The sequence below is a fragment of the Miniopterus schreibersii genome (genome assembly GCF_964146895.1).
Source record: "Miniopterus schreibersii genome assembly, chromosome: 20".
Classification (NCBI taxonomy): Eukaryota; Metazoa; Chordata; class Mammalia; order Chiroptera; family Miniopteridae; genus Miniopterus; species Miniopterus schreibersii.
In genome coordinates, this window is record NC_138122.1 from 26,028,553 (window position 1) to 26,053,632 (window position 25,080).

Below are 25,080 nucleotides of genomic sequence, written 5' to 3' on the forward strand. Positions count from 1 at the left end.
GGAAACAAATCTGTCTATCTATCTATATGCAGAGTTACACCAAGGAATGGAATGACCTTCTAAACGTACTGAGTAGAAACAAGGGACAGAGCCCTGGCCCGGTAGCTGGGTTGGTTAGAGCCGTGTCCCGACACACCAAGGTTGCGGGCTCTGTCCCTGGTCAAGGCCCATACAGGAGTCAACCAATGAGTGCCCACAAAAATGGAACAGCAAGTCGATGCTTCTCTCTCTCTCTCTAAAAAAATCAATGGTTTTTTTATTTTTTGAAAAAGGGACAGAATACAGTTGAAGTATGTTACCGTTTGTGCAAAAACAAAAGCAAACACATGATTGTACCCAAAGGGCCTATCTTGGATGGATTACCCAAACGTTAGAGCGACTCGGAGCTGGGTCCAAACCCCCGCCCTGTCGTTTTTGCTGTGTGAATAGAGCCAGCAGGATATTGAAGGAAAAAAGCAAAGTCCGAGGGCTGACCCCGCCCACGTCCAGACTTACTGTAAAGCTGCAGTAACCAACACAGTGTGGCGCTGAGCAAAAACCAGACAGATCGATGGGACAGGACAGAGGGACCAGAAATAGACCCACGTAGATATAGCCGGCTGATCTCTGACAGAGGACCAAGGGCAATAAATATAGCACAGCCAAGATCGTTTTTTGTTTTTTGTTTTTCAACAAATGGTGAAGAAAGCAGGTGACTGGGTAAACAAACCATGGTCCATCCGGGCAATGGGGTAAGAAACGCTAAGAAATGGCGGCCAAGCCATGAAAAGACATGAAGGAACCTAAAATGCTTATTTACCAAGTGGAAGAAGCCAGCCTGAAAGGCTACGTGCTATGGAGACAGCAGAAAGGTCAGTGGCTACAAGGGGTTGGGGGGGGATGGGCAGAGCACCCAGGACCTTTAGGGAGGTGAAACTATTCTGTATGATACTACAGTGGGGGACACACATCGTTACACAGGGTCACAAACCAGAGACCTCGCAGCTCCAAGAGTGAACCCTTAAAGTATGCTGTGGACTTTGGGTGCTGTGTCAGCGTGATTTCATTCATTGTAACCGATGTCCAACCCCGGTGCAGGACGTGATAGTGAGGGAGGCTCTGTGTGTGGGGGGGAGCAGAGAGTATATGGGAAATCTCTGTACTTTCAGCTCAATTTTGCTGTGAACCTAAAACTGCTATTTAAAAAAAAAGTCTTAAACAAAAATAAAATTTAAAAGATAAATAAAAACTTAAAAATAAATAAATAAAAATAAAAGTCTTAAAAACTGGTTAAAAATGGTCGATTTTACATTATGTGTATTTTACTGCAATGGAAAAAAAGAAAAGAATTTAGCAGCTTCATTCATGAAGCGGGAAACAAGGCCCATCAACGGTGGGCTTGCTCAGGGAACGGCGGGATGACCACCCCAGGGAATACTACGCAGCCATAAAGAGAAGGAACCGCTGCGACGCACCACAGATGAAGCTCAAGAGCATGCTGGGCGAAAGAAGCAGTACACAAAATAATAACACTGTGATTTTCTCTGCAGCAAACTCAAGAACAGATCTTTGCTCTTAAGACCCTTGGGAGATGGGGAGCGACTGAGATGAGGGGACGTGGGGAGTGGCTTTCTGTGAGGCTGGGATGTTCTGATTTGGATCTAGGTGCTGGTTACTTGGGTGTCTAGTTTGTGAAAATTCACCAAACTGTACACTTACGATTTGTATCCTTTCTGTATGGGTGCCCCATGTTAATGCAGAAGAATGTGCTACATACACACATGCCCGTGTATGCACGCACACACACACCGGGACTCATGCCACTTTGGAACCACGCAGGATGGGTGTTCTAATTCTCACCAGGTGAAGACCCCTGCACTTCACCGAGCCTCAGTTTCCTCATCTGTAAAATGGAGATAATGGAAATACCTCCTGCAGTTAATAAAAACACGTCATTGCTGGCTGGGAGTCGCATTGATCTGGTGCTTACTGTTAATACTCTTGCTGCTGTTCTTTCTCCTGGCTGAGGCCAGGCTGGGGCGGGGTGGGGGTGGGGACACTGTCCCCGAGGAGGAGGGGGGCCATGGGGAAGGCCAGTCTAAGCTGACAAGCAGAACAGGCTCATCTTGCAAACTGCTGAGAAAGAGAGAAACCTGACCGGGTTGGGGAGGCCGCTGGTGCCAGGCCTGTGTGGTGGCAGGCTGGGCAGAAGGGCAGTTCGCGGGGTGCTGAACATCAAGCTGGGAAATGGATCCTTCGCTGGAGAGCAGGGTCCTTTGCTATCGCTGGGCAATCAAGCTGCCCTTGAAACTTTAAACACCTTCTCAGGCCACACAGCTCTGGGCTGGGGAGCGGGGCCCTTGAAAGGACGCAGGCCCCCGACAGCCATTCTCTTTAGGAAAGCCTGGTAGCTTCAGAAGGCTTGGGTTGAGCCTAGGGGTCCCCAGGGACCCAGTAATTTTTATGCCTGGGCGGGGGAGGGGGCACCCATGCAGACCTGGCTGCACCTTTACAAACAACCCAGCTGAGTCAGATCTGAGTTCCATTCAGACTCTACCACTTATGAGCTGTGTGACCTTGGGTGGATCATTCGACCTCTCTGAGCCCCCTTTTCCGCATCTGTAAAATGGGGATAGTTCCCATGCGATAGGGTTTATTGTGAAGATTAAACTTCCCTTTGCGCGGAGGGTAAAATTCCTGCGCCCAGCGATTCGGCCCCAACACCACCGGCCCCGTTCCCTCCGGCTGGGCCCCCCCAGATGCTCAGTGAGCTGCAACCCTCAGCACACGCGGCCCCCGGCTTGCAACCCTTTCCTGCCAGCGCTCGCTGCAGCAGTTGGGGCTCAGCCGCAAGGTCGCTCTTTGGAGGAACCAGTCCCAGGGTCCGGGACTTCCCTCCTGCTCCCCGCCCTGGCTCTCCCGTCTCAGTAACCGGGACGCCATCCGAGCTTCGGGGCCCGCCGGCCGGCCTCCCCGCAGCGGGGACGCGCGCTCGGTGAGACACAAACGCTCCTCCTCTCCCGGCGGCTGCGCGGAACCAGAAGCGGCGGGCGCGGGGTGTGGCCGAGGACAGACCACGCCCTGTCCCCCCCGCCCCGCCCCTGAAAGCTTCGGAAGTCGCGCCGGACGGAGCGTTTTCGTGGAGACACCGGGACAACCAGCGACGAATCCTAAGAGACCGTGGCGTTGGCAACGGGAGGGCGGGGGCAGGGACCGGGGGAAAGTGCCAAACCCGAGCTCAGACGCACAGAACTGGATTCCGGCGCCGTAACGGTCGCTGTGGGGTTGGCTGGTTCTTCAAAGGCTCCGAGCAGAAAAGGGAGGGGGCGGGGGCCTTGAGGGCGGCGGCCCGCGTCCCTGTCTCCCCGCCCCGGGAGCGCCGTTCTGCACCGCGGGCCGCTTTCTCGGGGCGGAGCCTCCGTTCTTCTCTGCGCTTGGGAATTTAAACCGGGCCCTTGGCCGCGGGTTTCACATCCCGCCCCGGAGGAGGGCGTCCCCGGAAGTGCTCCTACGGAAGCCGGCGGGGCCGCGCGCGCTCGCCTCTTCACCATGGCGACGGCGGGCGTCCCGCGGCGCTTCTGCCGCTGCGCTTGCTTCTGCACCGAGAACCTGTACGTGGCGCGCTACCGGCTGCACCTGCGCTTCCGGGGCGAGCAGCAGCTGCGCCGGGACTACGGCCCGGTGAGCGGCCCCCGTCGGCCCCGCGGGGGAGCGGGCGAGACGGCGGGAGGAGGCGCCTCGGTCCTCCGGGCCGTTTGCTTTGCCCGCGAGCTCAGATCTTCGCCTCTCGGTGCCCCAGCTTCCTCGCCTTCAACGGGGGTGACAGTGTCTCCTTAGTGAGGCTGGGGGCGGGGTGAGCCAGCCTGCGGGCGCAGTGCGCCCTGTCGGCGCCGAGACAGCAGCTGGGAGCCCTGCCCTGGCCTCCGCATTCCACCCTCGCGATGATCGGGGGGCTCGGTGAGGTCGGGGGGCGCTCGACTCCATTTTAGGAGCGGAAACTGAAGCTCAGAGCTGGTAGGTGGCTCGCCCGGCGTCGCGCAGTCGTGCTCACTGACCTTTCTGCTCCCAGATCCTGCGCAGCCGAGGCTGCGTCAGCCCCAAGGACTTCCAGCAGCTGCTAGAAGAGGTAACACTGGTCCCTGCCTCGGCCCCTCCTCCCTCACCGGGGGGTTAGCGGTGGGAAGCTTCCCAGGGGAGCCCTGTTGCAGCCTCTGGAACACAAGGCGCGGCTGGGACTCTGTTCCCTTCCCTGAGTGGCCCCAGCCGGCCGAGGTGCATCTCGGGGCTCTCCTCCCAGCCGGCTCCGGCTGACGCAGCCCAGGGGGGGATGCGCCCCCTTCTGGAAGGAGGCCCCTTCAGCTAACAGCCCCGCACCTGCAGTCAGCCCTGCCAGAGTCAGGAACATAGGGAGGCTTGGTTCCCAGCCTGGGCTCTGCTCTGGCCCTCCTGAGCCTCCGTTTCCTCATCCGTACAATGGCCTTGAGGGGATGGGAGGCCCTTTTCTGGTAACCAGGCCCTGTGCCACCCCAGCTTGAGCAGGAGGTGGAGCGACGACAGCGGCTGGGGCAGGAGTCGGCTGCTAGGAAAGCCCTCATCGCCAGCTCCTACCACCCGGCACGGCCAGAGATCTACAGCTTGCTGCAGGTACCCAGCAGGGGCAGGTTACTGAGGAGGAGGCATCCAGGCTGGGGGGCTGCCTGCCCCACAGTGGGTGTGTTTCTGCCCCCAGGATGTGGCTCTGGCCCCCGAGTTTCTGGCCGCAGCTGAGTACAGCGCAATGCCGGGTGCAGACCTCAAGGGCCTCCTCCACCGGCTGGAGACAGTGTCAGGTGAGGTCCTGGCCCCATGACCTGGCAGAATAGGGCGTGAGAGACTGGAGTCCTGCTACCCATTCTGTCTGCCTCCAAGCACCAAAGCGTCATAATAGCCCTGAGAGGAGTGTAGAGTACCCACGGTATCCCCATTGTACAGACGAGGAGACTGAGGCTGGGGGAGGTGAAAAGGTGTGCCAGGCTACACAACTCAACGGGGAGATCGAAACCCACACCAGAGCTCCTGGCCGACACACTGTCCCTCCCTGCAGAGGAGAAGCGGATCTACCGGCTGCCTGTGTTCACAGCGCCGTTCTGCCAGGCCCTGCTGGAGGAGCTGGAGCACTTCGAGCAGTCAGATATGCCCAAGGGAAGACCCAACACCATGAACAACTACGGGGTGGGTGAGGCTCCACCTGGTGGGCTGAGGAGACAGGGACACCTGGGTCTGGGAGACTGACCTGCAGGGCTGCGGATGAGCTGTGTGGTCTTCTCTGTGCCTCGGTCTCTCCAGCTGTAAAAATGAAACCGAGGAAGGATTATGAAGTTAAACAAGTCAAAGGACACACTGGGGATCCAGAGCGAGGCCCCACCAGTTTCCCTGCTGACCCCAGGACCCTTCTCCCAGGTGCTGCTACATGAGCTAGGCCTGGATGAGCCACTGGTGACACCGCTGCGGGAGCGCTTCCTCCAGCCACTGATGGCCCTGCTGTACCCAGACTGTGGCGGAGGCTGGCTCGACAGCCACCGAGCCTTCGTGGTCAAGTACGCGCCAGGCCAGGACCGAGAGTTGGGCTGCCACTACGATAATGCTGAGCTGACCATCAACGTGGCCCTGGGCAAGACCTTCACGGGGGGTGCCCTATACTTCGGAGGCCTCTTCCAGGTTAGTGTGTGTGACCCACGGGGCGGGGCCTGGGGTAGCCGGGAGTGCCCAGGCCTCAGCCCAGCTGTCTGCAGGCGCCTTCAGCCCTGGCCGAGCCCCTGGAGGTGGAGCACGTGGTGGGCCAGGGTATCCTGCATCGAGGCGGCCAGCTGCACGGAGCCCGGCCCCTGGGCGCTGGTGAGCGATGGAACCTCGTTGTCTGGCTCCGGGCCTCCGCTGTGCGCAACCGCCTCTGCCCCATGTGCTGCCGGACGCCCGACCTGGTGGACGACGAGGGGTTCGGCGACGGCTTCACCCGAGAGGAGCCCACGACGGTGGATGTGTGCTCCCTGACTTGAGCCTGGTTGGGACCCGTGTCGGGGGTGGCCTGCCAGCGGAGAACTCTGCCACCTCGGTTGGGGGAGGGCAGAAATAAACTCCCTGCAGCCCTCAGCACTTCTTGGTTCAAAAGGACAAGCAGGCTTCTGGGTTATTCTCTCAGCAGACGGGCCAGCTTAGGTCAGAAGCAGAACCTGAGATGGGGATTCCTATTTCTCAAGGGAATACCCTCAGGAGAAAGGAGTCCAAGAAGCAGGACAAGGCAGGAAGGAGCTGGGCCAGGACGTGGGTTCAGATGGCATCTAAGCCCAGGCCAGTCCCATGGGAGCTCTGGAGCATGAATCTACCAGTTTGCCCCCAGCATTGGTTATTGGCTACAGGGTGTGTCACGAGAGGGCATGGGGGGGGCAGGATATGTGTGAACAACCTCCCAGACATCCATCTCCAGGACAGGTGGCTCCCAGTGGCCAAGGGAAACTTCCAGAGAAATGTACAGGTGTAGATGTCAGCATCCGACATCACAGCTGCGGGTGAGGGCCCCTGCCTCTAGAGGGGATCTGGGTGGGCCACCAACAGCATCTTCTAGATGGTGCTGAGGGGTCAAGAGCAGGGCCTCTGGAGCCAGACTGCCTGGGTTCAAAGCCTGATTCTGCCCCGTCCAGCTCTGTGACTGTGGGAAGCTACCTGACCTCTTTGTGCCTTAGTTTCCTCATCTGGAAAGTGCCCATGTCCTAGAGCTACTGTAAGAGTCCAATGATTTATAAAGTGCTTTTTAACAGCCCCGAGTTCGCTGCTGTCATTATTACTGAAAAGCTTGCAATTTGGCCCCCCAATTGGGTGAGGAGTGCAGCTGTGCACACGGGGTGGTCGCCCCTTTGAAAACCAGGGGTTTGAAAATCAGACGCCGTTCCCACACTGCAGAGACCGGCGGGAGCAGGGTCCCCGCGGCGCGGTCTGAACACCCGCGGGCCCCCCTCACAGGAGCCCCTCCCCCTGCACGGCCCCGGTCTCTCAGGCCCCCGATGGACACTGAGGTTGGCCGTCTCCGCGTGGGGACGTTGGAAAGGCCAGGGCGTCTGAGCCCTGGAGCTCACGGCCTGATGGAGCGGACAAGGCGGCAGACAACCCAGGTTGGCAAGCGGGGCGCAGTGGGGTGGCCTCCGCTAGGACGTCGGGGAGAGGGGCGCCGCAGCGCGCTGGAAGGGCGATCTTGGAGGCGGGTGCAACAGCAAAGGGCCTGCGAGCTCGGGGACTGGCGCCGGGCTGGGCCGGGCGCTGCGGGAGCCGGCAGGGCCTCGCACGGGCCTGGAGGTGAGACCTGGACGCCCGGCTCGCCTCTTAAACGGAGGGTGGGTGCGCCCGACAGCGTCTCCTGAGCCGCCCCAGAGGCGGAACCTGGGGCTTCAGAACTAAAGGAAGCAGCTCCCCGCTTTCCAGCCGGACGGCCTCCCGGAGCACCGCCCCGGCCGGAAGTCACCCAGAGCCGCGGCGGAGCGCGGAGGCGTGGTGTGGGGCGGGACGCGTGGGCAGCGGAGTGGGGAACGGAGCCGCCCCGGGGACCCTCCTTCAGGCGGAGGGCGCGTGGGTGCAGGGTAGGCGCGCGTGGGAAGGGGTTCAGGACGCACCTGGCGGGTGAGCGTGGCGGCCGTTCCCGGGGGCGCCGGAGCTGCTGGCGCAGGCGCGGAGCGTCCCGGCGGGGGCGGGCCCTTAAAGGGGCCGCAGCGGGGAATCCGGGGTCTCCGGGGGCAGCGGGTGGTTGCGGGTCGTGAGGTTGCTGCGGAGTTTCTCGTCTCCCTTCCCCGGGGTGGGGGTGGGGAGCGGGCCCCAAGGGCCTTGGAGCCCAGCCTGCGGGCCCCCGCACCCCTGAGAGCCTCGTTGATTTCAGGGGTCCCCGGGTCCCCCGGCCCCCAGCCCGCGGCGCTATGGCCCACGTGGGCTCCCGCAAGCGCTCGAGGAGCCGCAGCCGGTCTCGGGGGCGAGGGTCGGGAAAGCGGAGCCGGAAGAGCAGCAAGGACGCCCGGAGGAGCCGTTCAGCGTCTAGATCGCGAGGCCGCAAGGCCAGCGCCTCCGCCTCTGGGGCCGAGGGTGAGGGTCGGGGGTCAGGGGTCATGGGGGGGAAGGGGCGCGGGGACTTCGGCGGGGCGGGCTTCCTGGGGGTGGTTGCGGGGAGGTCGCCGTGAGCAGTAGTCCGAGGGGTGCAGAGTGGGGCGTGCAGGTCTGGACTGACGGACACCCGGGACCGGGGCTGGGCCGGCCCGTGCAGCGCGCGTCGCTTAGCGGGGCTCTTAAGCCACGCTTCCCGTGCGGTTGGGCCTGAGCCGTGGGGTCCGGCCGCCCTGCTGCTGGACAGTGACTGTGTGGAGCCCAAAAGGGCCTGTCTGGAGAGTGCCGATGCCTGCCAGCCCCCCGTCCTAGGCTTGAGCCCACACAGGCTGTGCAAGGGGGGGCACAGGCCACAGCAAGGGGGGGACACAGGCCAGAGCAAAGGGGGGGACACAGGCCAGAGCAAAGGGGGGGACACAGGCCAGAGCAAAGGGGGGGGGACACAGGCCAGAGCAAGGGGACGGGGCTTACTCCCCGCTCCTAGCCTCCAGCCTCACCTTCTCCGCCTCACAGAGAGAAGCAAGCACAAGGCCCGCAGGAGGCCGCGGTCCAGCTCCTCCTCCTCCTCTTCCAGTTCTTCCAGCTCCTCCTCCTCCTCCAGCCGCAGCCGGAAGAAGCGGGAGAAGCGCGAGGACAAGAGACGGCGGCGGAAGAAAAGGAAGAAGCGGCTGAAGAGGAAGGGCAAGGAGAAGGCTAAGGTGCGGCCACCCGAGGCGCCGCCAGGCCCCTCGCTGGACCAGTGGCACAGACCCGCCGGGGAGGAAGACGACGGCCCAGGTACTGGGCTGCTGCCGGGTGCACGGGACGAGGGGGTCCCCTCCCCAAGGTCCCACCACCGCCTCCCTGCCATCTCCCCTTCCAGTGCTGACGGATGAGCAGAAGTCTCGAATCCAGGCCATGAAGCCCATGACCAAGGAGGAGTGGGATGCGCGGCAGAGCGTCATCCGCAAGGTGGTGGACCCGGAGACCGGCCGCACCAGGTGGGGGGCTGCTGCTCCGAAAAGGCCAGGGGTGGGGAGCAAAGCAGTCACTTGTCAGTGGGACCTCTGAGGCCATTCCTCCCCCATTTCCCGAAGTGATTGCAGGGGTGGGAAGGGCCTTCTCGAGGGTGATCAGAATGCCACTGTTGGCTGATCTGATGGCGGAGGCTACCTGGCCACCTTTACCCTTGTCCCAAGGGTGGGAGAGAGGGAGGGGTGGGGCCTGAGGCCTGGCACCCCTCTGCTGGGCAGTTCTGGTGCTCTGTCTGGCATTAGGGCCTCAGCCTGCTCCCACTCCTCCCCCAGGCTCATTAAGGGAGACGGCGAGGTCTTAGAGGAAATCGTAACCAAGGAACGACACAAGGAGATCAACAAGGTGGGTGTCACCCCTGTGCCCAGGGCTCACTCTCGGCTCTGTTTGTGACGTGCCCCCTCTTGTGTGCTCTCTTATCCAGCAAGCCACCCGAGGGGATGGCCTGGCCTTCCAGATGCGAGCAGGGCTCTTGCCCTGAGGGCCCTGCCAACCAAGGTCTGTGGACAGTGTTGGTGGCATGAGAGGGTGGGCAGCAGGAAGCCAGACGGGTGCTGTTTGTCTTTCTTCCTGTGGACCGGCCTCTGTCCCAGCCGCCTCTCAGATGCAGGGGAGGAGGACCGGGTCACTGTCCTAACCCACTCCCCTTCTCCTGAAAGAATGCAGTTTCCCAGATATTAAACGTTGCCTGGTTGGAGACTTCTCCTGTTGTGTTGCTTTTTTGTGCTGAGAGGGAGGGAAGGGTGCTGCCAGACTGCCGGGAACAAATAAGGGCTGCAGGAGCTTTTGGGAAAAGCCAGGGTGTGCTCTAGTGGCTGTGCGCTCATCCCCAGATCAGTGTGCCTGGAATCACTGCCACCCCCACCCCAAACCCAGAGCCTCGGCTCTTTAACCCAGTTCCCTCAGGCTTGGAGGGAGTCAGCTGCCCTTGCAGCTGGGAGTTCAGGCTGAAGATGGCAATAGCTGAGGGTCCCGGTGCTGGGGCAGGTGGTCCAGGAGGGAGTCCTGGGCAGTTCACCAGCTGTGTCCTCTGTGAAGCAGAGACTGGGAGCGCCCTCGTCACTGGGTTGCTGGGAGGATTAGCCAAGTTCACTCCCAGGAAGGGGCTAGAATGGGCCAGCACAGGATCAGACCCTTGCAAGTCCACTGGTGTTACCATGAATGCAGTGGGCATTGTGCACAGGACAAGCTGTGCCCCCTCTGCCACCCCCGCCCTACCTGCTGCTCTGGTGGCTGGTGCAGTAACGAGACCCAGAAGGAAGCCGTCCTGCTTCTTTAATTTGTGTGACAGACAATGACACCGTATACAGAGCACACTCAGGCCCGATGGCGCAGGGACAGCAAGGGCAGGTGGGGAATCAGGACGCTGCTCACACAGGGCCCGGACGGACAGACAGATGGGAGGGGCTGAGACATAGAGACCAACGTGGTGGGTGGGCGGGCGGCTCAGAGCTGAGCAGGGGATGGGGGTCTCTGCGAAATCCCTCTTTAGAAATCAAAGAGAAGGCAGGTGGCCAGGTGGGGGGGGTGGGCATGGGACTAAGGCTTCTACTCTAACAGGCCTGGGTGGGTGGCAGTCAGCAAGGTCTGCCTTACCCTTTGGTAATGACCGGTCAGGCCTGAGCCCCGCAGCTCAGCACCCAACGCTGTAAACATTTTTGGTATATATTTTTTAAAGGACTCTGCCCTCCTTCTCCTAGTTTCTGAAAAACTGGTGCTTCCTCAAGAGAAGACTGTGTCAAAAAGAATCTCAAAGAGAGGCAGGAAGCAGACCTGGATACGGAGGAGAAGTCAGCGGGAGGGGAGGCTGCCCACCTCGCCATCTATGGCTGGGGGCCGCTGGGAGAGGCCCGGGGGACTATTGCTGTTGTCCTTGGCATGGCTGGCGGCTGGGCAGGAAGGTGGGGAGCGCAGAGCTGTGGGGGGCAGGCTGCCGGCTGGGGGGGGCCGAGCCCACCGCCCACAGGGCCTCCCCCGGCCAGGAAGCCTCAGCCTTTATTGCAGGCGGGCCGGAACTCTTCCGGGTTCTCCTCCCAATGGCTAGTCCCAGGCCAGGTGGGGCCCATAGAGGGGGAGGCACTGGCCACAGGGGCCCCCCAAGGGGCTGTGATTGTCGGCCAAGCAGTTTCCCGCTGGGGGGCGAAGGGGGAGGTCAGATATTGCACTTTCACTGCAACAGTTACGTTAAAACTCGGTCCATAAAATAATCGTCGCTTTATACAGAACGCCTGGGAAAACAAAAAGCTACATCTTAAATATGAATAAGCCTGGAGGTCCCATCCCTCCAGACACTTCTCTGCACAAAATAAATAGCTTTCGCTCTGTGTAGGCCCCCTTTTGCAGAACATTTACACGACCCTTTGGCTGTACATATCTACACACGGGAAAAAAGTTAACACGGATCGGCGCACCTCCCCATCCCAGCCCAGGAGGCCCCCAGGCCGTGCGTAGCCAGGCTGGCGGCAGCTTATCAGATGTGGAGCCTCGTGGCTGGACGGCTGGATGAGGCCAGACAGGCTCCCCCCGCCTTGAAGAAGGTGGAGGAGCAGCAGAGGGGCCGCCCAGAGCCGAGCGCCGCAGCTGAGCTCGCAGGCAGTCCCAGGGAGGGCGGGCTGAGGCAGGCCCAGTGTGCAGGACGGCGCGGCCTTGGCCGGGTAGGACACGCCGTGGCTGCCTGCCCTTAAGCTAAAGACGGGAGTTGTGGCTTTTCAGACTCGGCATTGGAACGGAATTGGCGTTAAAAAAAGAAACAAGTGTGTGCCCCACCCACTCCAGAGTAGAAATTCAGTGGGATTAATGGGTCAGGTGAGGCAGGGAGCCCACACCCCACTGGGTGGGCTCAGGAGGCAGGGCCCCAGGACCCAGAACCAGGCTGGACTCCGTCACAGTGCTGGGCGTTTCTGTGTGGAGGGGCTGCACTTGGTACTGAAAGAGTTAAGAAAAGGAAGCAGCCAAGGATTGCTTATTTAAAAAAACCTCGTAGAAACCAGATCGGAGAAGTAGAAAGGTGTAGAAACGCGGGAGGGCCCAGGCGTGGGGCCTTGGCCTATGGCAGGCGAGCAGTGGAAGAGGCGGCCAGGCCTGGCGCCGTAGGCTGAGGCTGGGCTTCCCGAGAGCCCGCCCTGGTCTTCACTGGCCTCGCCGCCTGTGAGGACGTCAGGCTCACAGCTTCACTGTGCTCCGGGTGGGGCAGGTGGCAGGGGTCTGGGGTTGCCATAGTCAGGCAGAGCTGCAGAAATTAAGATATGGCCTTTCTCTCCTGCTTGCACAGGGATCTGCCACCCTGGAGCCTTCCGTGTGGCACTAGGTCCCGGATCAGCAAAAGTTGACTTTTCATGCGTGTGGATGTGCCCATAGCCACAGGAGAGGGTAACGGGTCTCTGCTCCCAAAAATCAGTGCAAAACCAGTGAGGCTGAAGAGTTAACTCGCGTTAACAAGAAGCAGGCTGTCCCCCATCAGAGCTGCTACCAGGTGGGAGGGTATGTGGGGGTCAGGGCAAGCTAGTGGCCAGGGAGGAGGCAGGCTGGGCCTAGGCCTGGCGTGAGGATGCTTCGAGGTCAACGCAGGGCGGTTGTCCAGGAGAATCTTCAAGGCCGGTCCACGTGGGGGGGTCCTGGTCCCTCTGTCATCCTGGGGCTGGCTGTCCTGCCAGTTTCCATGGCAACTGGACCCCCTCAAGACCCTAGGATGTGAGGCAGGGCTGGGCGGGCTGTGTGTGGTACAGCTAGTGTCCTCTGCTGGGCCCTGGGACAAGTCTGTCCCCAGCCAACGGCATGTGCCCAGGCCAGGCCTCCTGGTGGGCTGGCCACTGGCCTAGCACCATGGAGACCGCAGCGCCTCACTACGGGGCCCTACTTGGGGCCCGTGGCTGCCCCTGGCTCTAGCCGGCCGGCCATGGTTCGGCCCCAGCAGCCAGCGGCCACGCTCATGCTGCGCTGGCCCCGCTGCTCGCCTTCTGGCTGGCTCGGCGTCTGCGTCCGCTCGTGCCTGAGGCCGGGCCCGCTGGGCTGGGCAGAGATGGTCCGGAGCAGGTGGTTCCGGGAGCGCAGGAAGTCGCTCTGGCCGGGCAGGCCGAAGCTGCCCTTGCGCAGCGCCATGCGGGTGGCCGTGTTGCGGGCCGGCCGGGCCCGGTGGTTGTACTTGAGCTGGGCCAGGTGGGCCGCGTACCCGTCTGTGAGGAACTGTGGGGGAGGGGCGGTCAGGGCGGCGGCCGTCGCGGGGCAGGGCCCGAGCCTGCCCGCCTGTGTGACCCGCCACCGCCGCCCGCTCACCTGGCACTGCTGCTGCAGCTTCTTGGTGGGCCGGCCCACGATGTAGATCTGCATGGGGGACAGGCTGATGGAGCTGTAGACCACCACGTCCTTGGTGGAGCCGTAGGCCGCGTGGGCGCGCAGGTGCAGCTGCGGGCGAGACCGGTGTGGGCGCGGGCACGGCCCGGCCCGGCCAGCCCCGCCCGGCCCGCCCCCCTGCCCCGGACCCACCTCGGAGATGAGCAGCTTCAGGAAGTTGGCCTTGTGCCGCAGCGGGTCGTGCACGAGGCCGTCGCAGAAGGACACCACGCCGTGGGGGAAGTTGTGCTGGGCCAGCCACGCCACCACCCGCTGCTTCTGCATGTCAGGCCGGCCCGTCACGTAAATGATGAGGTAGCCCAGGTCCTGCCAGTGCCTGCGGGCGAGGGGCAGGCCCGGGTGTCCCACAGCAGCCCCACCCCCTTCCTGGGCCACCCGCCTCCTTGCCCAGCCGGCCCCTACGGGGGCCGCAGAAAAGGGTCTCTCTGACTTGGCTTCAACAGTAACAGCGGCGCCCGCAGCCTGAGCCACGCAATCCCACAGATGCACTTGGCAGCCGCGCACCTGGGCCTGTGAGCCCCCCTCCCAGCGGAGGGGACGGAGGCACCAACATCAAGAGGTCAAGTGACGGTCATGCAGCCAGGAAGTGGTGGCAGCAGCTTCAAGGTCCCGGCCAAATGTCCCCTACTCTGGCCCCCGGGCCCACCCACCATGCCCCTTGGGGCCACTCACCGCACCACATCCACGGCCCCGGCCCGCACTTTGGGGTCGCTGCCCATGATGGACACACTGGCGGCAAAGGAGCCGTCAATACTGAAGACCACGAACTCCGTGCCCCTGGGCAGCACAGTGATATAGCTGTCCGCAAACGTGTGGTCTCCCCTGGGGGCGGGGGCGGCTCATCAGAACCCACCAGAGCCCCTTCCTCCCGCCCCAGAGCAGGCCCCCCGCCCACCCATCCGCCCTGAGGAGGCGCGAACCTGACCACCATCTTCACGGGGTAGACGCCCACGCCCAGGCGATGAGTCTCGGGGATGGTGTAGGAGACCCGCCCACTGCTGTTGGTCACCAGCGTGTCCAGGTACAGCCACTCGCCCGAGGGCGGCTGCGTCATGATGTGCACATCCACCTGGGAGCCCCCAGGGCAGGCTGGTCACGAGTGGGCTGTGCACCCTGGCCTCCCACCCCCACACCCCAGCCAGAGCGGGGGAGGCAGGGGGGCTCCGGCCGTCTCCCTGTGTCCTCACCTTCTCCCCAGTTAGCGTGACCATGTCCAGGGGCCCGTACATGAACCGGCCAGTGAGAACCTGAGGGCCATCCTCGTTGGCAACTGCGTCGTTGATCCGGTGGTTGGCTGTCACGTTCTGGGAAGGGGAGGGGTGATGCTGGGTCAGGGTGGGGGACGGAGGGGTGGCTGGGGTCTCCTGGGCTCAGCTTGAGCCTCCCGTGGGCCTGTGGGGTGAGCTGGGCTTACAGCCAGAAAGCCTGGGTTCAAGTCCAGCTCAACCATGGAGCCACGTGGCCGTGGGGAAATGAAGCAGCTACGTGCACTGCACTTCCCTGTCTGTAAGTGGAGTAATAGCTCCAACCTCGCAAACGGAGAATTCAGTAAGACTCAGTTATCTCATCTGTAAGCTGGGTCTTCCTGGGAGGATCCCACAGGACAACAGGCATGGGGCCCCGGCACCCAGAGCCCCCTCACCCGCAGCTTCACGTGGGTCCTCTTGCGCTGCCACTTCTCTCTCGGCTTCGAGGGGGTGAACACCGAGACCTCCTTGCCGTCCAGCTCCAGGATGCTGGAGCTGTCGTGCCTCATGACCTGGGGAACACGGGAGGGCAGGGGCAGGTCATGGAGTGGCCTCACCCTGGGCCCGCTGTTCTGGGAGCTGGAAGCAGGAAGCTGTGAGGTTATGTGGGGCACCGTTCAACCCTCTACAGCCATGCTCTGGGCCCCCCGGGGTCACACATGTCCCGTGACTGCAAATGCATTTCCCCATCTCAGCTTCCCAAGGGTTCCTCCATCCCGCTTGCTCTTGTCCGACAGGGTCAGAGGGCAGGGCCCCCCACTGTCCTCGTCTACGAGATGGGGCTGTGTCAGCAGCCGTGGCATGCAGGACCCCAGGGGCCCCAGGTACCTGTCTCAGCAGGAAGGAGACCACATCGGTCGACTCCCAGTAGCTGGCGTGGAAGAGGTGTGGCAGGGCAACCGTGGGGAAGGCCGTGAGGGCGTCGGGGCAGTACAGGGCATAGTCAATCCGCTTCTGGCCCCACCACTTCGCGGCAACTGCCAGGAGGAGGCGCTGTGACGGGGCTGGGACCCCAGAGGGTCACCTGGCCCCTCAGGCCCAGCTTGGCCCAAAGATAAGACCCTCCTCCAACCAGGGAAAGGGCAGCAGCCAAAGCGAGAGTCCCCTTGCCAGGCTGGGTGACAAAGGGAGCTCGGGCAGGCGCAGGCCAGGACGGGGCAGGCAGCAGAGTGCCAGGGGCGGGCCTTCGGGTGGGCGTGTGGATTTAGAGGGGGAGGGGAAGAGCCCTTCTGGAGGCTGGACTCCCTGTCCCTGGTCCTGTTGTCCTGGTGGCCGCTGCCCTAGGCCCCGCCGCTGTTCTCTCCTGGCTCCCGTCCACCCCAGGCTTCGAGGCCGTGAAAGGCTTCACTGCAGTGCAGTTACAACTCCTGGACCCACGGCAAGGCCTGCGCTCCCGCTCAGCCTGGGACCCAGTGAGGTCCGACAGGCCGGCTCAGCCTGGGACCCGGCGAGGTCGGACAGGCCCGCTCAGCCTGGGACCCGGCGAGGTCGGACAGGCCCGCTCCGCCTGGGACCCGGCGAGGTCGGACAGGCCCGCTCAGCCTGGGACCCGGCGAGGTCCGACAGGCAGGCTCAGCCTGGGACCCGGCGAGGTCGGACAGGCCGGCTCAGCCTGGGACCCGGCGAGGTCCGACAGGCCCGCTCAGCCTGGGACCCGGCGAGGTCGGACAGGCCCGCTCAGCCTGGGACCCGGCGAGGTCCGACAGGCAGGCTCAGCCTGGGACCCGGCGAGGTCGGACAGGCCGGCTCAGCCTGGGACCCGGCGAGGTCCGACAGGCCCGCTCAGCCTGGGACCCGGCGAGGTCCGACAGGCAGGCTCAGCCTGGGACCCGGCGAGGTCGGACAGGCCGGCTCAGCCTGGGACCCGGCGAGGTCCGACAGGCCCGCTCAGCCTGGGACCCGGCGAGGTCCGACAGGCCCGCTCAGCCTGGGACCGGCGAGGTCGGACAGGCCCGCTCAGCCTGGGACCCGGTGAGGTCGGACAGGCCTGCGTGTGAGTGTCGGCTCCCCCTCGGGCCTGGGCGGCCACCCCAGCTAGAGATGAGGTGTAGAGATGCCTCCCCGGTGGCCACATGCAGATGCACAGGAAATTCAGGCATCTTGCCCTCTGCCGGCTGCCTGCCTGACCCACAGTCCTGATCCCCACCCCACCCCCTCATTCCAGCTCCATGGGCCCTCCCCCCCAACTCCAGCTGCTCCTGCCTCCTCCCTGGATGTCTGAGTGCCCCCAGCCCAGCCTCGGGCTCCAGGTTAGTCCTCAGCGGGGCAGGTGAGCAGGGCTGTGCCTGGAAACGGAGTGACCCCAGTGAAAGGAGGAGGTGAGTGTGAGTGGTGGGCATGTGCTGCCCGGTACCTTCTCTGAAGTCCAAGTCGGGGAGGCGGGAGTGCACCCGCCTGGCCTGCGCGCGGGGACCCGGGGTGGAGGGGGATGGGGGGGGCAGGGCAAGCAGGGACAGGCGCCTGACGCTGGGGGTGTGGCCGAGCGGCACTGGGGCCTCTGAGAACCGAGAACAAGGGAGAGGCCTCAGCACTGCGGCCCCCGCTGAGGGCCAGGAAGGATGCTGGGCAGAGCGCCAGGCCCCCGGGCCCTCCTCACAGGGCACCACACCAGCTTTCGCCCCAGCAGCGCTGGCTCTGATGGGCAGCCTGAAACCTGGTCATGTGGGCAGGGAGGATGGCAGGGGGGACCGAGAAGGGGCGACCCGGACTCCACCCATGTGTCCTCTGCCCCCTGGGGCGGCAGGAGGGGCAGGTGGCCACGGTGAGACCTCACCTCCCTGACTCCTTCAGCCAACCCTCCAGCTTGCTCAGCTCTGCTCACCTCTCCAGAAACAGCCCCCTCAGCTTTCTCCTCAGGGAGCACCCTGCCCGCCCCCCACCCCGGGCTAGGACCAGGCTCACTATCTCCCAGCTTTCTGAGAGGGTGCCGCCATTCTCCCACTGGGCCACCCCTTCCTTCCAACACTCCTTCCCTCCAGATGTGCACATCTGGGGCCGGATCACTCTTTACTGTGGGGCATCCAGGGCACTGCAGGGAGTTGAGCAGCATCTCTAGTCTCTACCTACCAGATCCCGGCAGCACCCCCTCCCCAGTTGTGTCCAGACACTGCCAACTATTCCCTGGGGGGCATCCTGCCCCCTGAAGGACAGAAGGGATGGTGCAGGGAGGGCAGGCAGGGCACTGCTGCACTCACTTTGGGCAATGCTGGACGCAGTGTAGCTCTCTGCCATGCCCGACACCTGGCTGGCGATACTGATCTCACTGGCTCGGCGGAAACCTCGGCTGGTGGGGGCCGTGCCAGGCGAGGACGGGGCCATGTGCTCTTGGAAGACCGTGTTGTGGGTCTGGAGTGCCTCTGCTGCAGGTGGACAGGGACCAGAGACCCAGGGGTAAGAGAGGCCCTGCCCTGCCCTGTCCCCCAGCTCCTGAGCAGTGGGAGGGAGGGTCCAGCATGGGCTGGGGGGGCCAGAGTGGTGGCTGTGCCAGGCGAGGCCGACACCTCCAGTGGCAGGACAGCAGAGGTGGCAGTGAGGAGGGGCCCAAGTGTGCCAGGGCCTGCCTGCTCAGTGCTGAGAGGGCAGGGTACAGAGTCGAGGCAGGGGAGACGGGAGGGCTGGGACAGGATGGACAGAGAACTGACACAGACACAGTGGGAAGTGAGGCAATGCAGCCAGGCCCACGTCCCCCCAGGGCATCCTTACCACCCTCTACCCCAGCACTGCTCCTGGTATGGTCTAATCTAGGCTTCTTGGCTGCAGGGCCCAGCCCAGCTCACCCTCACCCACAGCCCATGGCAGTTGGGACTGAAGGCCACTAACAACAGGGATTTGGGTGGCTGCCCTATGCTGGGGCCTCACATGCGTCCCTCCCACACAGGCCACACTGACAAAGGCAGGTGCTGAGGGCTTGAACCAGCCTCACCTGGGCCGGGCCCAGGGCAGGGTGGAGCTGGGATAAGTGGCTTGGCTAAAGGACCCATATCTGGTTGGGTGCAGGTGCCTGGACCTCCTCCGGGAGGGAGGGAGTAGGGCCCTGAGAATCCAACCCCTCACCAGGGCTGAAGGCTTCTCCTGGGGGTGCAGGTGAGTCCCAGTGGGCTGGAAGCCTCCACCCTATCTCCTGGCTGCCTCTGCCAGCCTCACAATGGGGGAAGAGTCCTTTACTGGCACCTGTGTTAGGTCACCCTGGACAGCTGCTCCCCTCTCGGGGCTCCTGGGCCCCCTGTGCTTTGGGTCTCCTCCTGGCTTTGCCTGGTGTGCAGAGAAGGGGCACCGGGACCTGCTCCCCAGGACCTGTCCTGCCTGGTCTCCCTTCCTCGCTACCTAAGTCCCACAAACTCCTAGTGACCAGGAGCAGAGGGTGGGGGTCCCTGAGGAGCAGCGGTTAGCCAGTGAAGCAGACCCCACCACGAGCAGGGGTTTTACACACACTCAGCACAGCCCGGACTTGGACTTGGGCGGGGCCCATCTTGACAGGTGAGCTCGGGAACTGGGATACTGGTTTCCAGGAAGCCATCCCCGGGGAGGGGGGTCAGGGGGCCGCCCTCCAGGACCAGCTCAGGGTTTCTCTGCACGGTCTCAACTGGAGGCAGACGGGAGAGAACAGAGAGCACAAGAAGACACACTCACGTGGGCCGTCCGGACACACTCGGACACAAGACACGCGGGGCTCCTCGAGGACCAGGACGCCACAAGACACTGGGACACACGCTGGGATGGGTGGGATGGGGCCGTTCCCAGGGAGGGCCAAGAAGGGACACTGGGCAGGTCTCACACTCACTCACTGCTCAGGTCTACTCTCTGGCCCCCCCTTCCTGTACCCCCCTGTAGGGGTCGGGTCCTTTGCTATGCCTCCCTGGGCAGTGGGGACGGTAGTCCGGTCCCCTGGCATGGTGGTGAGACCCTGATGTCATTCCCGACTCGCTGGGATCGGTGGGGCCAGTGCACCCGCACCCGCACCTGCACCTGCACAGGTGCCCAGACTCTCAGGTGTCCAGGGCAGGCTGCCCTTCCGCGCACAGCGGGCCCACCCTGGCCTGCAGCACCCAGGAGAGGCGCCCCCCCCCCCCCAGCGCCCAGCCGCCCGCGGGGCTCTCACCCAGCAGCGTGGAGCAGCCGTCGCCCAGCGGGTAGCGCTGGTAGCGGGGGATGCTGAAGGGCGGCAGGGCGTGGAACCGCCGCTCCAGCAGGGGCTCCAGGCGCGAGGCGGAGGGGTCGGCGGGGTGGAACAGGTTGTACACCTGCTGGCAGGCGGGCCGCAGCTGGAAAACTGGGGGGCGGGGCGGAGTCGCAGGGCGGCAGCTGGCTCCGCCCCGGGGAGGCGGGGCCTGCAGGGGCGGGGCCTGCAGGGGCGGGGCCCGGAGCTGGGCGCGGAGCGGAGTCGCTGGGCGGCAGCTGGCTCCGCCCCGGGGAGGCGGGGCCTGCGGGGGCGGGGCCTGCAGGGGCGGGGCTGGCAGGGGCGGGCTCTAGAAGGGGCGGGGCCCGGAGCTGGGCGCGGAGCGGAGTCGCTGGGCGGCAGCTGGCTCCGCCCCGGGAGGCGGGGCCTGGAGGGGCGTGGCCCGGGAGGCGGGGCCTGCAGGGGCGGGCTCTGGAAGGGGCGGGGCCCGGAGCTGGGCGCGGTCGGGTGTGGTCTGCACACAGAACACCTTGACAGCGTGTCTTCTACAGGTTTGGGGATCTGTTTGGGCCATTTTCCCTTTATTAACCGTTTTTAAAACGGAAAAGTTATAATGACCGTTCACAGGGTGCTCCACTTTCGGGGAGCGGGGGACACCTGCACAGAGGGTCAGCGGTGTGCATCTCGCGTTTAAAACACACACATGCTATACTTCCTGAACTTCGCTGTTTTTTCTTTTCTTCGTTTAATTTTGGAGCCTTTCATATCAGCACGCATAGTTCCGCCACATTCTTTTTAACATAGCGTCACTGTCCCTAGGTCCTTGTGCACTAATATATAAATAAGGCCCTGCCTCTCTGTCTGTGTAGACTAAGAGGGAGCTCGGAGCAGCGTGGCTGTGGCACCTCCGGGACTGGAAGGCCACTGCGCCAAGAAGGCTTTGGGGAGTGCCCGGCTTCATACCTCTCCCTTTTGGGAAGACCTTGGGTCAGGGGGACTGCGTCTATCCCCATCTGACCCTGGAAGGGTCCCTTTCTTATCTGAACCTTGGCTCCCACGGGTGCCTTGGAGATAAAATGAAACAGCAGATGTTGGGGGCCAGGGGCAAGAAACTGAGCTGCTGAAGGAGGAGCAGGGGAGAGGTTCGGGCTCCTAGTGCGTAGGACAAAAAAAGAGGCTGATACGGGAAGGGGCCTGGGACCAACCATGGCCTTTTGACAGGGGTACAACTGAGGCCCTATGATGGGCTCAGGTGTCATCCACCCCACCCTGCCCCTGCAGGACTCTCACCATCCAGGCTGGGGATGACAGTCTTTCTCAGGGCCAGGACCAGCCCCAGCGGGCACCCGAAGAGGAAGAGGTCGGCGATCTCAAAGTCGAACTTGCCCAGGGCTCCCGTGCCGTCCAGCATGGTGGAGCTGCTTGAGCGGCGGGAGCCAGGCTCGTTCCTCAGCACGCTGGCATGGAGGCTGTGGAGGAGGGGGGACACGCCAGGTCATACCAAGGCCAATCCCAGGGCTGGCCTTTCTTCAGCTCCTGAAGGAGGCCCCTAAGAGGTCATCAGACCCAAAGAGGCTGCACCTGTGCTGCCCTTCAGGCGCAGCTGCAGGGGGCCCGCTGCCTTTGGGACAGGCCTGGCAGGGACCATGCTGCACCTGGTCATCTCTGTCCCTGACACTGCTTCCCCTCTGACAATCTGTTCCCTCTGGTTCAAGATGGCCCTCAGCATGGACAAGACCACAGCTGTCTCCTGCAAACCTCTTTCTCCTGCTGAAGCGCTGGGGACCCAGCCGGGCTGGGGGCGTCCAGGACCCTCACGTTGGCTGTCCCTCCCTCTAGGAGTCCCCATGGTCCCCTGGCGGAGGGGCCTCCTGATCTGACCCCCGGGCTCCTGCCAGCCCTGCCCACCTGGACAGAAAGGCCTGGTGCTGCTGGATAGTGTCCAGCTCGTAGGTGGATGAGTCACTCCTCTTTCGGGGCAGCTGCTTTTTGGGGTCCTCGGTGCCATTGCTACGGGGGATGTCGATGTTGCTGCGGCTCAGGTGCCTGCTGCTCTCCAGGCTGCCACTGCCACCGCCACCGCCACCGCCACCACCGCCGTGTGACGAATTCACCAGGATGCCCGGGGACAGCAGGTCAGTGTCCTGGAACAGCCCCATGCAGGCTCACTGCCAGGTGGCCACTGGCTTCGCCCTCTTATCAGTGTCCTCCTTCCCGCCTCCAGGCCCACTGGCCACTCACTGCCCAGCCAAGCTCTCCCCCAAGCCAGAGTGGGGGGAACCCTACCCGCCATGTCCCCATGGTTCCCCTGCCCACTGGTCAGGGACTGACGGCTTTTCTTCCAGGTGCCCCTGGTACCTGCACGCTGGCCACACTGCCCCTGCGGCTGCTGCTCTGACTCTCAGACACCGGCTGGTTGCAGCAGCACAAGGCATCGAAGGCCAGGATGCCCCCGACGCAGTCCCCGATCAGGCAGACCTGGGGAGAGAGGGGCTCTCAGGCCTGAGCGCCGGCCCTGCCTGCGGGGCGCGGCTGGGGAGGACCGTCACACCCTGCACAGCCGGGCGGAAGGTCTGGGTAGAGCCGCCCCGCAGGGGCCTCTGCCTTCCCTGCCCCCACCCCAGGACTCACCTGCCCATTGAAGGTCACGCCCTCCTGGGACTTGATGAAGTCCCCGTAGGCGAGGTTGGCCCGCTGGATCACTGTGGCAACCGCCTCCTGGTACTGGGGTGAGGAGGTGGCCAGCAGGGGCAGGGCAGCCAGGGGGATGTGGTCCTGGCTGCTGGACAGACAGCCTTCGTCGTGGCTGTAGGGGCTGAGGCTGGGGGAGGGGGCCCGGTCAGGACAGAGCAGGTGGCCTCTGGTCAGCCCAAGGAGCCTGTGTCCCCTGCCCTGAGCAACAGGCCAGGGGCTGCCTGCCACCCGGGAGCCTCAGCTGTGACTCGGCAAACCTAGTGGGGTTGCTTCCAGGTCAGTCCCTGGGCAGGTGTGGGGACAGGGCTGGGGAGTAAGGCCCCGTATCTTGGAGGTAGGTGAGCATCCTCACCTGGGGAAACTGAGGCTCAGTCTTGGGCCCCAGCCCTCCTGACTCTGTGCCCAGCCATCTGCATAGATTTTGCCACATCTGGGCAGAACGGACTGGATGGCAGGTCTGGATGTCCAGACAGGTGTCCGGACACCAGAGAAGTTGCACGGCCCTCGGGAGGGGACAGCACACTCACTTGGAGACCAGGGCAAAGGCATCTGAGCAGACAGGCGGGCAGGGCACCAGGCGGATGGCGAGGTGGCCCAGGGCGCTGGGGTAGTGCACACGCATGACAGTGTCGAACACGGTGGCGATGGTGTTGGTGTCGCCCTGCTTGGAGCTGGGGTCCCCGGCGCCCGTGTCCAGGATGGTGCCCCCATGCAGCACCAGCAGCAGCACGTGGATCTTGGAGGGTGGCATGGCCAGCGGCAGGCTGACCTCGTCCTGCATGGACAAGGGGCGGGTGTCAACTCCCCTGGGCACTCAGCTCCTTGCTAAGGCCCCTGTCACCCTGGGGGAGGCCTGTCGAGGTCCCCTGGCTCCCTCTAAGAATCCTGATTCCAGTTTCTCAGCCTGGTGTCAGCTGCCTCAACACCACCCTCTGGGGAGGCTAAGCCCATTTTCCTGCTCTCAGCGGCCAGTCTGACCCCGGCAGAGGGCACACAGCGGGGAGACTAGTACCCCGAAGGCATACACTCCACTTCCATTGGGGAGCCCTGGCCCTGGGTACAGGCTCAGCCGGTCCAGGCCTCTGGGGCTGCCTGCCCTCGGTGTGTCTGTGTCCAGGCATGGGTCTGTCTCAGTCCCAGCAGGCAGGGCCAAAAGCTGCTCAAAGTCATGAGGTCACTTAAGAGGGGCTGGGGTCAGGGCCTCAGCCTGGCCACTCTGCCAGCAGCTAGCAGCTCTCCCTACATCTACATGGGGCCTCCTCTCTGGCCCCCGCCCCCCAGACCCTGCCATTCCTAGACCCCCAATAAGACCAAGGTCCCAGGGGCAGAGATATCCCAGCATCTCAGAGCGGGGAGGGCCAGGCAGGTGTGTTTGTCTGAACCCCCTCATTTGTGGAGGGTAAGGAACCCACCTCCTGCTTGCGAGGTCAAAGTGAGACCTGAGACTTGTGTACATTTGTAAGTTCCATTTAGGAATGAGGCGGTAGTGGCTCAGAGAGGCCAAGGGACTTGCCTAATGTCACACAGCACATCAGTGCCAAGCTAGACTGGAACCCAGAGCTGCTGCCACCCCTGGCTGTGGCACCATCCCCAGGGGCCTCTCCCTGAGCCCAGCGTCTGGTGTAGGATGGCTGTGGGTGAGGCCTGGGCCCAAAAGGGGTCACGGGTGAGCACTTGCTGTACCCGTATTGTCAAGAGGTGGGGGGGGGGCGGTGAGGAAGGGAGTTGAATGAAGAGAGGGGCTTGTCCCCGAGGAACCAGGGAGACAGACCAAGGAGCTGAAGCCACCTGGAGGGCACATGTGGGGGCACTTGGACCTGAACTGGGCCCTGGACCCAGGGCTGGTGAGGCTGCCAGGAAGGGAGCGGGTGCCACTGACCAGTAGAGGGGACTGGTCATTGACTGGCCAGTTGTGGGCCACAGGGCCTGGACGCATAGTTTGGGGATGACACCTGTCCCCATACATGTACTGCCCACTGCTGCCCGCCTGTGGGGCACGGATGAGTTCACAGTCCAGGGCAGGGCGGGACCACCAGCTGCCCAGACCACAGGCGGGGCCAGGACAGTGGCACTTGGTCATGGGATTGAGCAGTGGGGAGCTGAGGGAATCCTGCCTGTGTCCCCTCTGCTGGGACCATTCAGGGACCCCTGGAGGCCAGCCTAAGACACAGCTTCTCCCTGTGAGCCTGCTTTCTAGGGGGCACACCCTGCCGGAGACGAGAGCCCAGTGGGAACGGAGCCCACAGCACGGGGGAGCGGGGGCGACAGGCCCTGAGAAAACAGGGAACCTGTCATTGTCTCCGTAGAGCCCCCCACCTTCCACAGGCCGGGAGAGGAGGCTCTGGTTTGGGGGCTTTTGCCAGCAAGCAGATCTGAGTTCGGGTGGCGGTGCCCAGAACCGTGCTGGGCTGGATGCACACCCTCCGCCAACCCGGAGCCCGGGCCCCTTCTGCCCCTCCCGGGGGCCGTCAGAGCTGTGTGCGACGCTGGTGGGAAGGGGGCTCCGCCTGCTTTATCGCCATTAACCCGCAAGTGGAAATCACCCCAGTTACTCTTCCAGAAAAG

General features: G+C 63.4%; 3 protein-coding genes across 6 annotated transcripts in view; 2 read left to right on the forward strand and 1 right to left on the reverse strand.

Moving 5' to 3' along the window:
* The first annotated feature begins 3,477 nt into the window (after nucleotides 1–3,477).
* OGFOD2 (2-oxoglutarate and iron dependent oxygenase domain containing 2) lies at nucleotides 3,478–6,777 on the forward strand. Of its 3 annotated transcripts, none has more exons than XM_081122903.1 (7): nucleotides 3,478–3,660; nucleotides 4,049–4,105; nucleotides 4,510–4,623; nucleotides 4,709–4,808; nucleotides 5,063–5,190; nucleotides 5,419–5,676; nucleotides 5,751–6,777. In XM_081122903.1, the coding sequence occupies exons 1-7, from the start codon at nucleotides 3,529–3,531 to the stop codon at nucleotides 6,012–6,014; spliced, it is 1,053 nt and encodes a 350-aa protein (XP_080979029.1). In that variant the 5' UTR covers nucleotides 3,478–3,528; the 3' UTR covers nucleotides 6,015–6,777. The 3 variants fall into 3 exon arrangements, with proteins under 3 accessions (XP_080979029.1, XP_080979028.1, XP_080979030.1); XM_081122904.1 differs by having other exon boundaries at nucleotides 3,649–3,936; XM_081122902.1 differs by having other exon boundaries at nucleotides 5,419–6,777.
* A 700-nt stretch (nucleotides 6,778–7,477) lies between these two features.
* On the forward strand, nucleotides 7,478–9,810 carry ARL6IP4 (ARF like GTPase 6 interacting protein 4). Its single transcript, XM_081122905.1, has 6 exons — nucleotides 7,478–7,586; nucleotides 7,880–8,079; nucleotides 8,611–8,874; nucleotides 8,960–9,077; nucleotides 9,384–9,453; nucleotides 9,533–9,810. The coding sequence occupies exons 2-6, from the start codon at nucleotides 7,917–7,919 to the stop codon at nucleotides 9,587–9,589; spliced, it is 672 nt and encodes a 223-aa protein (XP_080979031.1). The 5' UTR covers nucleotides 7,478–7,586; nucleotides 7,880–7,916; the 3' UTR covers nucleotides 9,590–9,810.
* A 556-nt stretch (nucleotides 9,811–10,366) lies between these two features.
* The window catches only part of PITPNM2 (phosphatidylinositol transfer protein membrane associated 2), a 70,345-nt gene continuing 55,631 nt past the window's right edge, over nucleotides 10,367–25,080 (reverse strand). Inside the window, exons 11-27 of one of the 2 annotated variants that reach the window (XM_081123504.1) lie at nucleotides 23,043–23,290; nucleotides 22,453–22,642; nucleotides 22,180–22,299; nucleotides 21,730–21,965; nucleotides 21,112–21,290; nucleotides 19,804–19,974; nucleotides 19,135–19,287; nucleotides 17,900–18,064; nucleotides 17,059–17,202; nucleotides 15,534–15,682; nucleotides 15,101–15,217; nucleotides 14,646–14,762; nucleotides 14,379–14,527; nucleotides 14,131–14,280; nucleotides 13,591–13,774; nucleotides 13,381–13,509; nucleotides 10,367–13,290 (exon numbers count right to left, since the gene is read on the reverse strand). In XM_081123504.1, the coding sequence (XP_080979630.1) occupies nucleotides 12,961–13,290; nucleotides 13,381–13,509; nucleotides 13,591–13,774; nucleotides 14,131–14,280; nucleotides 14,379–14,527; nucleotides 14,646–14,762; nucleotides 15,101–15,217; nucleotides 15,534–15,682; nucleotides 17,059–17,202; nucleotides 17,900–18,064; nucleotides 19,135–19,287; nucleotides 19,804–19,974; nucleotides 21,112–21,290; nucleotides 21,730–21,965; nucleotides 22,180–22,299; nucleotides 22,453–22,642; nucleotides 23,043–23,290 (2,931 nt within the window). In that variant the 3' untranslated portion in view covers nucleotides 10,367–12,960. The remainder of the gene's footprint in view (nucleotides 13,291–13,380; nucleotides 13,510–13,590; nucleotides 13,775–14,130; nucleotides 14,281–14,378; nucleotides 14,528–14,645; nucleotides 14,763–15,100; nucleotides 15,218–15,533; nucleotides 15,683–17,058; nucleotides 17,203–17,899; nucleotides 18,065–19,134; nucleotides 19,288–19,803; nucleotides 19,975–21,111; nucleotides 21,291–21,729; nucleotides 21,966–22,179; nucleotides 22,300–22,452; nucleotides 22,643–23,042; nucleotides 23,291–25,080) is intronic. The other variant, XM_081123505.1, reaches the window with a different exon arrangement.

What these genes read in the sequence shown, in the direction of transcription:
- OGFOD2 (XM_081122902.1), top strand. Translation starts at nt 3,529, where the DNA reads ATGGCGACGGCGGGCGTCCCGCGGCGCTTCTGCCGCTGCGCTTGCTTC. An exon ending in TGCGCCGGGACTACGGCCCG is followed by an intron (nt 3,661 to 4,048) that starts GTGAGCGGCCCC and finishes TTCTGCTCCCAG; the next exon opens with ATCCTGCGCAGCCGAGGCTG. An exon ending in ACACCATGAACAACTACGGG is followed by an intron (nt 5,191 to 5,418) that starts GTGGGTGAGGCT and finishes CCCTTCTCCCAG; the next exon opens with GTGCTGCTACATGAGCTAGG.
- ARL6IP4 (XM_081122905.1), top strand. Translation starts at nt 7,917, where the DNA reads ATGGCCCACGTGGGCTCCCGCAAGCGCTCGAGGAGCCGCAGCCGGTCT. An exon ending in GGAGGAAGACGACGGCCCAG is followed by an intron (nt 8,875 to 8,959) that starts GTACTGGGCTGC and finishes CTCCCCTTCCAG; the next exon opens with TGCTGACGGATGAGCAGAAG. An exon ending in GACACAAGGAGATCAACAAG is followed by an intron (nt 9,454 to 9,532) that starts GTGGGTGTCACC and finishes TCTCTTATCCAG; the next exon opens with CAAGCCACCCGAGGGGATGG.